The sequence below is a fragment of the Pituophis catenifer genome, unplaced genomic scaffold (assembly GCF_029215685.1).
Source record: "Pituophis catenifer annectens isolate HBS135680 unplaced genomic scaffold, rPitCat1.0.hap2 SCAF_3, whole genome shotgun sequence".
In the NCBI taxonomy this organism is placed as follows: Eukaryota; Metazoa; Chordata; class Lepidosauria; order Squamata; family Colubridae; genus Pituophis; species Pituophis catenifer.
The window spans coordinates 108196840-108215294 of NW_027256883.1; the positions used below are offsets into that span (position 1 = coordinate 108196840).

Below are 18455 nucleotides of genomic sequence, written 5' to 3' on the forward strand. Positions count from 1 at the left end.
CAAATACTGGAATACTGCTATCATGTCATCCCTAGTTCTTCTTTTCTCTAGAAATTCAATTCTTGCAACCATTCTTCATAGGTTTTTGTTTCCAGGCCCTTAATTATCTTAGTTGCGCTTCTCTCCGCTTTTTCCAAAGTCTCAACATCTTCTTTGTAATGTGGTGACCAAAACTAGATGCAATATTCCAGGTATGATTTTACTAAGGATTTATAAAGTGATACTAATACTTCACATGATTTTGATTCTGTGCCTCTGTTTATACCATCAAGGATAGCATTAGCTTTTTTGGCTGTTGCCGCATACTGCTGACTCATGCTTAAGTGATTGTCCACTAGGATTCCAAGATCCTTCTCACAGTTAGTGTTTTTGAGCCAGGTTTCACCTCATCTGTATTTATACCTTTGGTTTTTCCTGTCTAGGCGCAAAATTTTGCTTTTCTCCACATTGAATTTCATGTTGTTAGATAAGGACCATTGTTCAAGTCTGTCAAGATCTTTTTGGATCCTGAGCTTGTCTTCTGGGGTGTTGGCTATTCCTGTCAGCTTAGTGTCATCTGCAAATTTGAAGAGTTCCCCTCCTATTCCTGGATCTAAGTCATTTATGAAGATATTGAAGAGTACTGGCCTAATACCGAACCTACTGGTACCCCATTGCTTACTTCCCTTCATATAGATGTGGTACCATTAAGGACTATTCATTGAGTATGGTTTGTCAGTAATCATTTTTGGGGCTATCCTGGATCACACTAAAATCACCTTTCTAGTCTTGGCATGTATAATTTGAATAATAAATAGCCAGTGGGGAAAGATGCAGTGTTAAGGGGTCTGGGGGAAAAGCAATTTTATTACATTTACTTGTAATGTAATTTACATTACAGAAATATGAGAATTGCTGTCCTCCACATGTGCTTGCTTATTTTCAATGGGAAGAATGATTCCAAAAGAAGATTTTTCTCCCATGAAGAACAGCAGATCCAGAAAGCAGAGAGGCAATTATAATGGGAATTACAGTAGGGATAAAGACCTAAAGCCACCTTATCTCACCTGTTGTCTTAGTCAACCCCATTTCTACCCATGGTAGCTATTATGTTCTCAAAATTACACAATTCCTGTCATATCTTTTTGGATTTCAATATTTTCATACATGAGAGATGAATCATTACAATCACTACTTGAGGCAGAAGAATTAAATGGTATTAGAGACAATGAAACAAGTTTCCCTGTTACATGGAAAGAAAACAGAAGGAAATCAGTTCCATTTACAGTTGAATAAATCTGATAATGTCAGAGCTTCAGCAGACCAGGACTAATTTAGTCCAGCATAATATTGCCAGTAGACCAGTAGTGGGTTTCAAATCCCGTCGCTACTGGTTCGCTTGTCAGCGTGCATGCGCTTGCACTCATGCGACACATCTGGGCAGGTGGGTGGAGCTTGCCGCTGCCGCCACTACCGGTTCACCTGATCTGGGGTGAACGGGTAGCAACCCACCACTGCAGTAGATCCAACCAAGTGCTTCTAAAAAACTCATGTAGAATATCAAGGGAATCAATATAGAAAAGGACATTTTAAGGTGTTGCAGAGAAGTACTATATTTGCACTCACAGATGCTTTTTTTTTAGAGGAATTTATCAATTTATTTAAGATATTTAAAGAATCAACCATAAACATAGCATTCAAATATGTATTGGTTTTGAAGCAAAATTATTTACACAACTCTTAGTATTCTCTTTCATCTTAGATCTTTTGGAATGTTTTTATTGACTAAACTGGATATTTTCCTAGCAAAAATAATCCTCAAGTATTTAATAGCTTCTAGATAATACAAAAACCCTAATTTGTTTCTTTTTCTCCTTTGAACCTTCTTTTTTTATATATATATAAATTATTTTATAAACACGCATACATACAATATATAATCAATCAGTGTATCATCTAAATACATCTTTTTTCCTGATATCATTTCATTTGTTGTAACATTTTCCCCACATTTATCAACAATTTTGTCCCAACCCGACCCTCCTCCCCTCCCCCACCCCCCCCACCCCCGACTTCCCAGAGCAAAAACAGGGTATAACATTTAACAAGCAAAAGCTAAAATATACTAACCTACTATAAAGTTTAAAACTCCTTCACGCTCTTTAACTCCTCTTTTGCAAATTCATCAACCTCCCTTTTGTAAATTCTCAAAATCAGTTAGATTAAATTCTTTCTTCCTGAATATAAGAGCCTTTTTCTTGGTATGTAATCCAATAGCTTTAACAATATTACAAGCATTAACAAACATTGATAAATTTCATTTTCATCCCTCAAACACCTTTCTTTTTCAACATTGCTCCCTAATAAGATTCTAAATTAAACATTTATCCTCTTTATTCCTTCATAAATTATCAATTTCTAACTATTCAGCATTAAAAATTCTAAATTAAACATTTTAAAACTTTAAACATTTTATCACCTATACCTTTTAAAATAATATAATCTTATATTAAACATTTTAAAAAACCTCTTAATACATACAATAAGACCTTCTCAGTTCATTCCTCAAAAATATAAATTTCAAAACCTTCAGGAAACTATCCCTTAAATTTTTAATTAACCATTTCTATATTTTTTCCAGTCCTTCTTCCTCAATCAACATTGCTCCCTAATAAAGTTCCAAATTAGACATTTATCCTCTTTAATCCTTCATAAAATTAAACATTTTAAAACTTTAAACATTTAATCTCATATACCTTCTTAAAATACTATAATCTCATGTTAAACATTTTAGAAATCTCTTAATACATCAATAGGACATTAAGTAAGGTGACCAGATTTTAACATTGGTAAAGAGGGACATTGTGGGCGTGGCTTATTTTGTGGGCGTGGCTAGCTGGTCATGTGACTGGGTGGGCGTGGCTAGCTGGTCATGTGACCGGGTGGCCATGGCTATGTATATAGGGACTACTCAGAGGGCTGAAAAAAGTCATTTCTGACAGGTCCTCACACTTTTGACTGGTCCTCACACTTATGACCATCCTCACATTTATGCCCGTGCAGCATTCTTAACAACCACGTCACTCATTTCACAACTGCTTCTCTTCACCATGATGACAAGATAGGGCAAAAATGTAAAATGTGAGGACAGTCGTAAGTTCGAGGACTGGTCAAAAGTGCGAGGACCAGTCAAAAATAACTTTTTCAGCCCTCTGAGTAGTCCATATGCACAAAAGGACTAACCAGAGGGCTGAAAAAAGTCATTTCTGACAGGTCCTCACACTTTTGACTGGTCCTCACACTTATGACCATCCTCACATTTATGCCCGTGCAGCATTCTTAACAACCATGTCACTCATTTCACAACTGCTTCTCTTCACCATGATGACAAGATAGGGCAAAAATGTAAAATGTGAGGACAGTCGTAAGTTCGAGGACTGGTCAAAAGTGCGAGGACCAGTCAAAAATAACTTTTTCAGCCCTCTGAGTAGTCCATATGCATAAAAGGATACAGTAATTGAGAGGGATGAAGGAAGGGAAGGGAAATTAGAGTAGGAGTGACGGTTAAGAGAGGGAGGAAGAGAGGAGGAGAAGGAGAAAGGAAGAGGAAGTAGGGAGGAGAAGAAGAGGGGGGGAAGAGAAAGTAAGAAGGAAAGAAAAGAGAGGTGGTAGGTTTGAGGAGAAAGATTGCTGTACAATAAAAAAGATGAAAGGGAAGAAAGCCAACCCCAAACAAATATAAAGATATTAAGATAAAGAATGAATTGTTAAACTTTAAAGAATAAAAGAGAACAAATATGAATAAATAGCAATAATTAGAAACACACATACATACAATGTATTTTCTTTGAACAGAATATTTGGCTGGTTCACAAATTTAAACAGTGTTTAGTCATTTCAATTAAATTTACAATTTCTATATTTCCTTTTTGCCATATTTATTCCTCATCTATTTTTTTAAAAAAACAATATTACCCTTCATCCTCATCTCTAATCTTAATCAAATTCAATTTTTCCCTTCTATTCTATTTTATACCCCTTCCCATTGTCATCTATTTTTATATCCATCCTCACATTGGTTAATTATGTAATTATGTAATACAGTTGTTTAATACAAATTCAACATTTTAATATAAATCAATTAGTTATATAACTATCTTTTTTGTATATTAATCAATATGAACATGAATATTCCAATTATTTCCATGCAATCCAATTTCTTACAAATCAATTAATTATACTTACCAATAATAATAAACCAAATAATTTCCCCCATATATTCCTCCAAACCACAACTTAACCATTTCTGCTTTCAACACAGTATACAATTAATAATATCTCAATTATTACAATTCCCTAGTTAAAAAGAGCTTTTTTTTCTTTCGTGTTTTAAAATCTTGAACTCTCCTCTTTTGCCCTAAATAATTTTCCATTGTTTGCACTTACCTTTTTTGGTGAGGAAAAGGAAAATAAATCTGCTGCCTAATTTTCCAACGTTGCAAGCAAACCGCAAAGCCAACAGCCTGTTTTACTTTCACTTTCGTTTTGAGCTTGGTTTGCACAAAGAGGAAAAAAAACTGAGCAATTTAGCAAGAGCAGAGCCCTGTGCAAATCAGCTGAGAGGGGGAAGCCGAGCTAATTAACGTAGGGCGGCCCTTTGAAGCCCCGCGGCAAGAGTTTAAACAGGTTTTTTCCCTCTAGCCATCAGCGGGGATTCAGGAGGCAGCCGGGAACCAGGAGGCAGAATGAAAAATCGGGACTTTTTTAAAACGCCGCGGGACGCGGGACAAATTGCTCAAAAGCGGGACTGTCCCGCCAAAAGCGGGACGTCTGGTCACCTTAACATTAAGTCATTTCTCAAAATATAAATTTCAAACCCTTCAGAAAGGTGTCCCTCAAATTTTTAATTAGCCATTTTAATACCTCGATAACTCTTAAAAAGCTATCATTTTTACCTCGATAACTCTTAAGAAGCTATCATTTTTATATCCAGAACCAATTGTAATAACCCACTTCCTTTATATTATTATCTTAGAATAAACTTTAAAAATACAAATTTAATTAAGCCTCTCAACCTATTGCCCAAATGCTCCCCAAAAAAGATTAATCTTCAATTCTTCCCTTCTTTCTCTATTTTTTCCAGTCCTTTTTCTTCGATAATTCTTTCTTCTTCAGCATTGCTCCTCCTCCTGCTTTTATTTTCGAGAATTTTAAAATTTGGATTTGAGGTTGATGTCTGTTTGAAAGTTTTTGTCTTCTTAAAGTTATTTCATTTAATTTGAAACCCCCATAAATCTCTCTCAAGTCCTCCTGATTAAACTCTTCCAGATTCCTTTGCTTTCCCCTCTTGGTCTGGAAAGCATCCTTTTTGTCCAAAGTCACATTAAACTGAATTTCTGCCCCATCTTGTTCCAACAGCTCACTACTGTCTAACAAGCCTTGAAATGATACTATATTCTCCTTTGTCTCCATGTTTTGAGTCAAAATAGTTTCTTCTTCCTGAGACCTTTCATCAAAAAAACCTTTAAGACTTTCCAGTAAAGCAGTGGTTTGTGACTCAAAAATTTCATGTATTATAGCTCTTATTTGTGTATTTGCTGGTGTGTGTAATAATAGTCCTTCAGCACTTTCAAAGGTGCCAGCCATTTTCTTTTTGTTTTCAAAGTCCAATTATTTTTAAATTTGTTCAGCTATCAGGTCAATAAATCCAATAATTTTCCACACAATTTAGAAGTATAGAGTAGTTAAGATCAATACCATAGTCTTTTTCATTTCACTAGCACTTTAAATCTTTTTCTTGCCACGTTTACAATGTTGCAGCTTTAACGATCACTTTCACTTGTAACTTTCATTTTAAACGCCCTTAAGCACCATCTTTTTTCCTTTTTCTTTTAAACAGAGTTAAAGTTTAATACTTGCATTTCCTGTTCTCCTGATTTGCTCTGCCAGCATCCAGATTCGAATTTTCTCATAATCCTTAAAATTGCGCTGCTGGTGTCGTGACCCCTTGTTCTGCTTAAAGCAGAATCGTCCCGGATCCGGAGCACTGAAGGGCTTTCAGGGAGCTTTCACCCTGCAAACCCCAGGCTTAAAAAAAAAAAAGCCTGGGGGTCTAGGGGAGCTCTACCCAGACCCTTCTGCTCTTCTCTCCCCCTTTTTCCCTGGGGGAGAGTTTCGAGCTGCTAGAACAGCTGATTTTCACTGTTCTAGCGGCGAACGGAATCACGGGGCTGGAGCTCCTGAAGGAGTGTCCATTTGGGGAATGCGGAGCCACCGGACCTCCACTCACAGATGCTTTGAAGCCCATTTGAGAGGATTAAATCCAAAGTTTTGGGCAGCCATTTTGCATACAATTAAAAAATGGGGCCATGTCGCCGCCTCTTGCTATGGTACAGTATTTCCCCTAACTCTCTTGGCAGATAGCCTCTGATATATATAAAAATCAATACTGTAAAGTTTAATAAAGAACCTTTGGCACTGTATTGAGTAGCTGGTAATAATGGAAAAAAACCTGTTTTATTGTCAGGGAGAAATATCTCATGAAACATGACATTGTCTTCTCTGTCATTTTACAGGATTTGAAAACTTTAAAGGTCAATACATGCATAGCTGGGAATACAGAGATCCAAAAGGGTTGGAGGGTAAAAAAGTTCTGATACTTGGTGCTGGGAACACTGGAGGCGATGTTGCCGTGGAAGTGAGTCGCACAGCTGCCAAGGTATTGTTTGCTGAATCAATGACTGCTATGCTTCTACACTCCAGTAGGAATAAGTGGTCATCTTGGAGTCGTCGTCGTCATCATCATCACACAATATCAATTTTAAAAGAGCAGAGTCAGAAGCAGTGAACAGGGCCGGATTTAGAGGAAAAGAGGCCCTAGGCTATTCCACTTATGAGGCCCTTTCACCAATGGTGGGATTCAATTTTTTAACAACAGGTTCTGTGGGCGTGGCTTAGTTGGGGGTGTGGCTTGGCAATCATGTAACTGGGTGGGTGTGGCTAGCTGGTCACATGACTGTGTAGGCATGGGTAGCTCGTCATGTGACCGGGTGGGCGTGGCTATTTGCATAGACTTTTTTCAGAGGGCTGAAAAAAGTCATTTCTGACTGGGCCTCACACTTTTGACCGATCCTCACACTTATGACCATCCTCACATTTATGCCCGTGCAGCTTTCTTAACAACCATGTCACTCATTTCACAACTGCTTTTCTTCACCATGGTGACAAGATAAGGCAAAAACGTAAAATGTGAGGACAGTCGTAAGTTCGAGGACTGGTCAAAAGTGCGAGGACCAGTCAAAAATAACTTTTTCAGCCCTCTGAGTAGTCCATATGCACAAAAGGACTAACCAGAGGGCTGAAAAAAGTCATTTCTGACTGGGCCTCGCACTTTTGACCGGTCCTCACACTTATGACCATCCTCACATTTATGCCCATGCAGCTTTCTTAACAACCATGTCACTCATTTCACAACTGCTTCTCTTCACCATGGTGACAAGATAGGGCAAAAATGTAAAATGTGAGGACAGTCGTAAGTTCGAGGACTGGTCAAAAGTGCGAGGATCAGTCAGAAATAACTTTTTCAGCCCTCTGAGTAGTCCATATGCATAAAAGGATACAGCAATAGAGAGGGATGAAGGAAGGGAAGGGAAATTAGAGTAAGAGAGAGAGGGAGGAAGAGAGGAGGAGAAGGAGAAAGGAAGAGGAAGTAGGGAGGAGAAGAAGAGGGGGAGGAAGAGAAAGTAAGAAGGAAAGAAAAGAGAGGTGGTAGGTTTGAGGAGAAAGATTGCTGTACAATAAAAAAGATGAAAGGGAAGAAAGCCAACCCCAAACAAATATAAAGATATTAAGATAAAGAATGAATTGTTAAACTTTAAAAAATAAAAGAGAACAAATATGAATAAATAACAATAATTAGAAACACACATACAAACATACAATGTATTTTCTTTGAACAGAGTATTTGGCCGGTTCACAAATTTAAACAGTGTTTAGTCATTTCAATTAAATTTACAATTTCTATATTTCCTTTTTGCCATATTTATTCCTCATCTATTTTTGTAAAAAACCAATATTACCCTCATCCTCATCTCTAATCTTAATCAAATTCAATTTTTCCCTTCTATTCTATATTAGACCCCTTCCCATTGTCATCTATTTTTATATCCATCCTCACATTGGTTAATTATGTAATATTAGTTGTTTAATATAAATTCAACATTTTAATATAAATCAATTAGTTATATAACTACCTTTTTTGTATATTAATCAATATGAACATGAATATTCCAATTATTTCCATGCAATCCAATTTCTTACAAATCAATTAATTATATTTACCAATAATAATAAACCAAATAATTTCCCCCATATATTCCTCCAAACCACAACTTAACCATTTCTGCTTTCAGAAATATACAATTAATAGTATCTCAATTATTACAATTCCCTTGTTAAATAGATCTTTTTTTCTTTTGTGTTTTAAAATCTTGAACTCTCCTCTTTTTCCCTAAATTTCCCATTGTTTGCACCTACCTTATTTGGTGAGCAAAAAGAAAAAGAAATCTCTCCCTGCCTAATTTTCCAATGTTGCAACAACAGCAAAGCTAACAGCCTGCTTTACTTTCTGTTTCGTTTTTCAGCATAGATAGGGGAAAGAAAATCAGCACTCTTTGCAAGCAAGCAGCAGAGCCCTGAGCAAAACAGCTGAGAGCAAATCAGCTGAGATTCGGGAGCCGATCTAAGCAAGGGCTAATTAGCCTATGCTGAAGCTCCACAGGCCAATAAAATTACAAAAAAACACCGAACCCTTTGTTAAATTGCTGGCTCGCCCACCCCTCGCCCACCACTATTTATTGGCAATAAATAGTGGTGCGGAGGGGCGGGGCGAGCCAGCAATTTAACAAAGGGTTCAGCCGAACCCCCTAGAACCGGCAGAATCCCACCACTGCTTACAACCATTTGTTTAGTGACCATTCATTTACGATGACATTGAAAAAAGTGACTTATGACCATTTTTCACACTTATGACTATTGCATCATCCCCATGGTCAGGTGATCAGAATTTGGGTGCTTGGGAACTGGTTCATATTTATGACGGTTGCAATGTCCTGGGCTCATGTGATCAACTTTTGCAACCTTCTGACAAGCAAAATCAATGGAGAAGCCAGATTCACTTAACAACCATGTTACTAATTTAACAACTGCAGTGATTCATTTAATAACTATAGCAAGAAAGATTATAAAATGGGACAAAACTCACTTGAGAGCTGTCTTGATTAACAACAGAAATTTGGTCGTAAGTCGAGAACTACCTGTAATGTATTTCAGAATTATTGCCCCTCTTGCACTGCTTTCTAATTCTTTCTTAAAAATATTGCCAAAAGTTTTTAGCTTGCCATATTCTGTAGCCTCTTATCGGTTATGCATTATTAGGTCATATTATTCTCACATCCTTAGTTGTAAGCTTGATATAATATTGCTCTTCCATACTATGTGCCTCCATTGGATACTGTTTTAATGTTTTTATTTTGAATGTATTAATAATGCTGTCTATCTTACCAAAGGATTTAACCTCCTTTTTGCCTTTTACTGCTAGACTAGATCACTTCCCATTCACCAGTAGTTGGAGAGTTCCTAGGAATGCTCTTTTCAGTTTTTCGCCCCTTAGGTCTTTCTCAGCACCAGAAATGGAGCCTGGGTACTAAGTCGGATGTCAAAAGCCGGCTGGCCTAATGATATGGTCTTCCAAACTCGATTTCTATCCTTCATTCAAGGACTTCTTCCTGTCAGCATTAGGGACAAGTTATTGGCAAAGAAATTCAATCAATGGTTTAACCATAAGAATTATGGACTGATCCCTATTAAAAGGTAATCTCTTTTACTATGCATTACATTGTATTTGCCAAAATGCTGAGCTTAGAAAAGATGAAGTCTGCTAGTAAGTAAAAACTAATTTGCTATTTGCAAGTCTGTTGCCAAAAAAATTTTCCCAGTGCATTGTTAACAAACTTCCCCTCCTCAAGGGAAATATATACTGTTAAAAACACTAGTTAGACTATTTACTGATTCTTGAGCCTTTTCCCAAAGCGATCTGTGAACTATGTTTCTGGAGAATTCTCAAATCCATATTGGGCAACTTGTTGCTTACGATACACACAATTATTTTTGCTTTCTCAGAAAAACAGATTGTTGAACTGAACACTAGCTCAGTTACAAGAGACATTAAAAGCAGAGTATCATTTGCACATTGATGATTAAAAGAAATGAATTTAGAAATTTTAGAACTGAAGAGATTATACCTATAGGCTCCTGTACCAAATCTATCACCCAGGCTGATTCAGGCTGATCAATTGTTGGAAGAAATGTCCATCTGCGTTCAGTTTCAAGTGGGGAAGAAAGACACTGGAAACAAGGAGACTGCTTGGAAATATGGTTTTTAATCGTGGACAGGAGCACATGGTTTGAGGTCCTGGGGGGAAAAAAGGGAAGAGATACTGAGGGTGCCCCAGTTTTATGCCCTCTCTGGGCTTTTGAATTTGAGCTTGTATTCTGATTGGTTGTCAGACTCCCATGGGGCCATGCAGGGGCAACTCTGTAGGCTATCCTGAGTCCCTAATTTGGTTGACTCTTGCTCGGTTATGATGTAATATGAAAGGGCTTTGGGATTCCTATTATAGCTCTGCCTGAAGGAGGTAGATCTTTGTTATGTAGAATAGACTGGCCCAGGCCTTAATGGCCCATTAACAAAGGTGGGGGGCTGGGTTTCTGCCTCCCATTCTGCCCTTTTAATATTTCCTAAAATATCTCATTTTCCTAGGAGAGGGGTGGGTGCTAACTTCCTACACTGTTAACAACTTGATTGCCCATCTGCTGATTAACTAGCCAGCCAACTACTTAACTAGGGTCACTTCTCATATCTCATTTGGAGGATAATCTATGCCTAGCCATACTGAAATCTGAGATAAAAATAGGAGGAGAAAGAAATTTCTGTAGCAGTTGATGGCAAGCCAGACTAGGATCAAAATCCTGCTATCTTCTATCTAATTCTACCAACTGAAGAACTAGCCAACATTTGAAATTATTTAATATCCAGGCAAGTAGTTAAGGAAGGTGGTGGAAGTAAAAAGGTATGCTGACATTTTTTTTGTCTGTGCAGTGTGAGTCAATATAAGTCTTTCAGAAGCAAAATAGGGTAGTACCTGAAAATGGACTAGGCTAATGGGGATAGTTGACCTAACAGTGCTTCTTTCTACTTTTGTTCTTTCCATCAGCTCATTGACATATGTCATTATAAATGACGAACTGCCCAGCTGCATCCTCTGTGGTTCAGTGGTTGTAAAGCCAAATGTGAAGAAGTTTACTGAGACTTCTGCCATATTTGAAGATGGAACTGTAGAAGAAAATATAGATGTGGTCATTTTTACTACAGGCTATGCTGCTTCATTTCTCTTCCTGGAAGAATCGGTTCGCAATGTTTGTAAAAGTAGTACATTCCTTTATAAACAAGTATTCCCTCCTCACTTGCAAAAGCCCACACTTGCCTTCATAGGTTTTATATCAGTAACGGGATCTATTCTACCAGCAGTGGAACTTCAGGCTCGATGGGTTACAAGAGTGTTTAATGGTAAGGCTAATCTAAATATGTATATTTCATGTATATTTATATTTCAACTTTAAGTTGCTTTCCAGTTTAATATTAATATTACATTTAATACTAAAATATTCTCATGTTTGTCTGCACCCATGTAAGCTTTAAATTTTATGAAGCCAAAAATCATAGAAATCTCATCACAATGCTACATTGTAATTAAATGGCATATTAGTTTCTAGAATGCCAGCTAAGCATCTGGCCTCTTTATTATGAGATCCATAAAAATACAACTAGGGAGATCTTGCAAATGCAATTTTGGGGCTCATACCTTTCATAAATTCAGCCCTCATTTTCAAGTTGGTCTGAAATATTTAGATACTGCATTATATTATATTGTATTATATGTTATGGTGATTGCTGAGTCCCACAGGGTGGAATATCCCATCTCGTCTGGCCAAAGCTTATGTGTCCTCATAACCTGGTTCCATATCCTGCTCTGATATAGTAGCTTGGAAATTTCTGGGGTTGTTGCCTATCTTCCAAGTAACATCTAGAAAGGAGACATCTTTCCAGTAACATTAATATGCAAGAAAGATGGGACTCTCACATCACTCAGTACTGTCTTTCTGGCAATTAATAGTCAAAATGAAAAGGTTGAATTTCTATAATCTCACTTCCTGGCTTTGCTGCAAAATAAAGTAGCTACCAGACGATTAAGCTCTTTCCAATTTGAAAGATGACTCAATCTCACAGGAAATGAATACATCAAAAAGAAACAAAGATAACATATAGGCACACTTTTTAATGTTAAGTATTAAAATGCAAATATTCAGTACTGAAGTAGATAATTACAGAGCTGCCCCAATTAAGCAATATAGCTGCTTGCAAAATAGCGGATAAAGAAAATTTCACCAAAAAATGCAGTATATAGACAAACAAGATGATAGTCGTCTGTTTCGTTTGTAGCAGAGAGAGTTTCAAATTATTGTTACAAATCAAAGAGATTTTAAAAGATATAGGTATTAATTAGTAGCACAGAAGAGATATGATTGATGTATAATCCAACATAACAGTGGTGGGTTCCTCCCGGTTTGGCCCGGTTCTCCCGAGCCGGTAGCGGTGAAGATATGACATCACCGAACCGGTTCTGGCCCCCCTGCGCCCCCCCTACCCACCCTACCCACCCCCGCGTTATCCTTACCTTTTATTTGGCCCCACCCCCAATCTATTGCTGCCTCCTGAGTCCCAGCTGCTGGCTAGAGGGGAAAAAACTGTTTAAACTCTTGCGGGAGGCTTCAAAGGGCCACCCTACAGCTGATCAGTGTTAAAAGAAAACAAATGAGTAGACCAGTGCCTGCAAAAATACATGAGTAGATCAGTGCCTGCAAAAATAAATGGGTAGACCAGTGCCTGCAAAAAATAAATGGGTAGATTGGTACAGCTCTGCAGGCAGTTAAAAGCCTGGTAGACCAGTACCTCTGCTAAATCCTAAAGAATTGTCACATGACCATCAAGCCACGCCCACAAAGTAAGCCACGCCCATAGAACTGGTAGTAAAAAAATTTAGAACCCACCCCTGCAACATAAGTATTAACCAATACTGTACATATGAATTGAACTCATATGTATCCCTAGAAAGATTAAGTGGTTTCTGGATGTTTACTATTGCTGTTTTTTAATCTCCTACAAATCGGTGCAAGGTAACAGAAAAACAGCACTTAGTTAAAACCTTCAGTTCGCACAGCATTGTTTTTCACATACATATCTTGTGTGCTTGATTTGAAAACAATGGGAATGAGAAACTGATTAATTTGTATTTCACATATAGTGGCATATGAATAAAACTTCAGAGTTGCTGGGATGGATGGATGGGACAGGCCGACTTGCTCTCTACAGCAAAGTAAACAGAGGCTGTGAACACTCTCACCTATAACATGATTAATAAAATGGACGTTGTCTTACCTGGACGTCCATTTTCGGAGCGCTGCGGATACACTCCATAGATGGGATCAATCCTCCTTTCTGACAGCAACTGAGAGAACTTAAACAAAAAAATTTAACACCCACTCTGTGCTCTAGCCACGCCCTCCTTACCCAAACTTCCCCAGTCTTGAACGAAGGCGCAACACAGGTATCAAACCAACAAACTTTATTAGGCACAAACACAACCAACAACAGCAAAAGAAATAAAGCAGGAAGCTTATCAACAACCAAGGGAGGGAATGGAGTGTATCCGCAGCGCTTCAAAAATGGACGTTCAGGTAAGACAACGTCCGTTTTCCAGAGCGCTGCGTCTCCACTCCATAGATGGGATATACCCAAGCCTAAACCCCATGGGCGGGAAGCTGACTGCTCCCAGAGGAATCCGAAACCACACTCTGCAAAACACGCCTCCCGAAGGAGGCCTCAGCTGAATTATAAGCGTCAATTCTATAATGTCTAATGAAAGGAGACAAGGAAGTCCAAGTAGCTGCTCGACAAATGTCCAACACGGAGGCCTGCGTCGCCCAAGCCGCAGAAGTGGCCGCACTTCTCGTGGAATGAGATAAAATCCGTGCCGGAAGAGGACGCACTTGACGCTCGTAGGCAGACGAAATGCAGGCTTTAATCCAGCGACCCACCGTGGTCGATGACACTTTCTGACCCATGGGTGGAAAGACACAAGGAGGGCCTCCGTCTTACGAAAGGACGCCATCCGACGTATATAAGGTCACAGAGCCCTGCGGACATCCAGAGTGTGCCAGAGAACCTCACGGTGATGTCTAGGCGACAGACAGAAATCCGGTAACACAACCTCCTGCGAACGGTGAAATGAAGAATTCACCTTGGGTGTGAACGCCGGATCGAGTCTAAGCACCACCGTGTTAGCATGAAAAATGCATAAGTCTTTCCTGACCGAAAGCGCTGCAAGCTCAGAAACCCTTCTGGCCGAAGTGATGGCCAGAAGAAAAGCCACCTTGAAAGAGAGAAACTTTAAAGAGATGGAACCAAGGGGTTCAAACGGTGGTCCAGTGAGGGCTTGCAACACAAGAGGCAAGTCCCATGAAGGATATCGATGTACCGTAGGTGGTCTTAAATTCGTGGCGCCGTGTAGAAACTCCCGCACCCATGGGTGGTGAGAAAGCGACTGGAAAGGGGGAAAAGACAGTACCATTGAAAGAGCAGCAACCTGCCATCTCAAGGTGGCCGAAGCTAAACCTCGGTCCAACCCCGACTGGAGAAAATCAAGTACGTCCTGGACCACAGCCAAAGTCGGGTCCACGTGTCGACCAGAGCACCGTCTGCAGAAGGCCTTCCAGGTCGCTTCATAAATCCTTGTCATGGATGGTCGACGAGCCGCCTGGATAGTGCCAATCACGTTGTCTGACAGTCGACCTTTCTTCAGGATGACCCTTTCAAATGCCAAATGGCCAACTGGAGCCACTGAGGCTCTGGATGGCGGATGGCCCCTTGGTGAAGCGATATTCAATGTGGCGGGATCACCCACAGACTGCTCACTAAGAACTCCACTAGGTCGGCAAACCAGGGTCTGCGTGGCCAATTTGGGGCTACCAACAATAGTTCTGCTCCCTCTGCCACCATCTTGCGGACTACGAGTGGAATCAGCTTGACTGGAGGAAAGGCGTACAACCGCCCGGTTGGCCACTGGCATCTTAGTGCGTCCGTGTCCTCCGCCTGAGGATTCGGGTACCTGGAAATGAACCGAGGGAGTTGGGCGTTGGCAGGACTGGCGAAGAGGTCAACCACGGAGCTCCAAACCGGAGCGAGAGTTCCTGAAATAGTCACGGATGTAGTTGCCATTCTGCCGGGTCAATCTGTTCTCTGCTGAGCCAGTCTGCCTGAACATTGGCCATGCCCAATATGTGGTCCGCCCGCACAGAGAGTAGATAACATTCTACCCAACAGAAAAGCTTCTCCGACTCCAGCATCAGGACACGAGACTTCGTGCCCCCCTCCCAGTTCACATGAGCCTTGGTGGACGTATTTATTTATTTATTTGTTTGTTTGTTTGTTTGTTTGTTTGTTTGTTTATTACATGTATTTATATGCCGCCATTCTCCTGAAGGACTCAGGGCAGCGAACACAAGTTAAGAAACAAGTACAATAAAATCATAATTTAATCCAAATAATTAATTAGTAGTAAACAATAAAGCCCGGAATCAGTCTCAGCCTATTTGTTTGAAAAGCCAAGTCTTCAAGTCCCGACGGAAGGAGCGGAGATCAGGAGTCATCCGGAGCTCAGTAGGTAATTCATTCCAGAGGGTGGGAGCACCCACAGAGAATGCCCTACCCCTGGGCACAGCAAGGTGACATTGGCTCGCCGTCGGAACCCTGAGGAGAGCGGCCCTATGTGAGCAAACAGGACGGTGAGAGGCAGGTAGGAGAAGGTCATGCAAATATCCCGGACCTAAGTCATGAAGGGCCTTATAGGTGAGGATTAGCACCTTGAAGCGGACCCGGAGAACCACTGGTAACCAGTGCAGCTCACACAGGAGGGGTGTTATATGGGAGTAACGAGGGGCTCCCATAACAACCAGTGCAGCTGCATTCTGGATCAGCTGGAGTCTCCGGGTGCATCTCAGGGGCAGGCCCATGTAGACGGAATTGCAGTAATCCAAGCGGGAAGTAACCAGGGCATGAGTGACTGTGCGAAGGTCATCTCGGTCCAGGAAAGGGCGCAACTGGTGCACCAGGCGAACCTGTGCGAAGGCCCCCCTGGTCACGGCTATTAGATGGTCTTCTAGGGATAGCCGAGCATCCAGGAGGACACCCAAGTTGTGAGCCCTATCAACAGGTGCAAGATTTTCCCCATCTATCAAAAGTGATGGAGCCTCTGAAACCCGAGATGCCGGCATCCACAGCCACTCAGTCTTAGAGGGATTGAGTTTGAGTCTGTTTCTGCCCATCCAGTTTCGTACCTCCTCCAGGCAACGGAAAGGGCATCTCTGGGGTGGTCTGGGGTGGAGATGTATAATTGGGTATCATCAGCATATTGATGATATCTCACCCCAAAGCCACGAATGATCTCACCCAGTGGCTTCATATAGATGTTAAAGAGCAGGGGGGAGAGAACTGACCCCTGAGACACCCCACAATTAAGGGGCCTCGGGGTTGATCTCTGCCCTCCCGCCCATACAAACTGAAAGCGACCCAAGAGGTAGGAGGAAAACCACCATAAGACAGTGCCTCCCACCCCTAACCCCACAAGTCACTGCAGTAGGATACCATGGTTGATGGTATCAAAAGCCGCTGAGAGGTCAAGTAGGACCAGGAGGAAGGAACAACCCCCATCCCGAGCCCGCCAGAGATCATTCACCAGAGCGACCAATGCCGTTTCCGTGCTGTGACCGTGTCGGAAGCCTGATTGGTATGGGTCAAGGTATTCCATTTCCTCCAGGAATTGTGGGAGCTGTTGAGCCACTACAGCCTCAACAACCTTCGCGATGAAGCAAAGGTTGGAGACGGGACGTTAGTTATTAAGTGAGTCTGGATCCAGGGAAGGCTTCTTGAGGAGAGGTCGAACCACCGCCTCCTTAAGAGAGGCAGGGAAGTTCCCCTCTCTCAACGAAGCGTTGACAATTGCCTGGATCCAGTCTCTAGTCACCTCTCTGGCAGCCGAAACCAACCAGGAGGGACAAGGGTCCAATAAGCAAGTGGAGGAACTAAGTTTGCCCACAATCCTGTCCACTTCTTTGACAGAAACAGGGTCAAACTCAATCCAGATATTATTCTCAAGACCCACCCTAGTCTCCCGATTGGATTCTGCCCAGTCAGAGTCCAATCCGATCCAGATCTGAGCGATTTTATCATGTAGAAACTGTACAAAATCCTCAGCTCTGCCCTGCAAAGGGTCTTCCCTCGCTCCCTGATTGAGGTGGGAGCGGGTCACACGAAACAGGGCCGCTGGGCGGTTTTCTCCAGATGCAATGAGGGCAGCGAAGTAGTATTGTCTGTGAGGATCAATAAGTGACGTCCGTGTACTGTCGCAGAGAAATGAAGCAGAGCAAGACGAGTCGCCCTCAGCTCGAGCAAATTGATGCTGTGAAGCCTCTCCGATCTTGACCACAATCCTTGAGCTACTTGGTTGTCCAAGTGGGCACCCAAGCCTTGCAGACTGGCATCTGTGGTCAGAACGATCCACTTCTGGTCCAGAAAGTGACAGCCCTGCCGGAGTGCTGGTGACTTCCACCAACGTAGAGACAATCTCATCTGCGGAGGGACGAACACAGTCCTGGAGGTGCTGGAAACTCCCCTCCGCTGGAAGGGGAAGAGAAACCATTGTAATGGGCGAGAGTGTCTGCGCACCCAAGGGACAATGTGGAAACATGAGACCAGTTTCCCGAGTAGCTGTGAGAGGGTCCGTAGAGGCACCGACCTCTGGGCCAGAACCTGGTCTAACAAACTCCTGATGCTCCGCATCCTTTCTGGGGACAAAAAGACCTGCCCCTTGGACGAGTCTATCACTGATCCGAGATGCAGAATGGAGGTGGACGGAATGAACAGACTCTTGTCCAAGTTTATGGTGAACCCGTGCCACCGGAAGGCCGAAAGGACCCGGTCCATGTCTTGTGCCGCTTGATCCCAGGATGACGAGAGGACTAGGATGCCGTCTAGATAACACAATAGTCTAACCGGAACCGGCCTGAGAGTCGCAACCACCGCTACCACCAGCTTGGTGAATGTCCTGGGTGCCGAGGAAAGTCCAAATGGCATGGCACAGTACTGATAATGCCTGCCCACATACTCGAACCGCAGAAACCTGTGATGGAAGGGATGCACTGGCACATGGAGATAAGCCTCGCGTAAGTCCACTGATTGCATGAGGTCTCCCTGCTGAACTGAAGCCAGTATTGACCGCAGCGAGTGCATTTTGAATTGGCGG

The 18455-nt window shown here is 41.5% G+C and overlaps 1 protein-coding gene across 3 annotated transcripts in view; it reads left to right on the forward strand.

The window, feature by feature from the left end:
* LOC139314909 (dimethylaniline monooxygenase [N-oxide-forming] 4-like) overlaps positions 1–18455 on the forward strand; it is a 37189-nt gene that overhangs the window by 5693 nt on the left and 13041 nt on the right. For 2 of the 3 annotated variants that reach the window (XM_070940898.1, XM_070940899.1), the window contains exons 4-6: positions 6555–6697; positions 9650–9849; positions 11253–11597. In XM_070940898.1, coding sequence (XP_070796999.1) covers positions 6555–6697; positions 9650–9849; positions 11253–11597 — 688 coding nt within the window. Of the gene's footprint in view, positions 1–6554; positions 6698–9649; positions 9850–11252; positions 11606–18455 lie in introns of all 3 variants that reach the window. The other variant, XM_070940896.1, reaches the window with a different exon arrangement.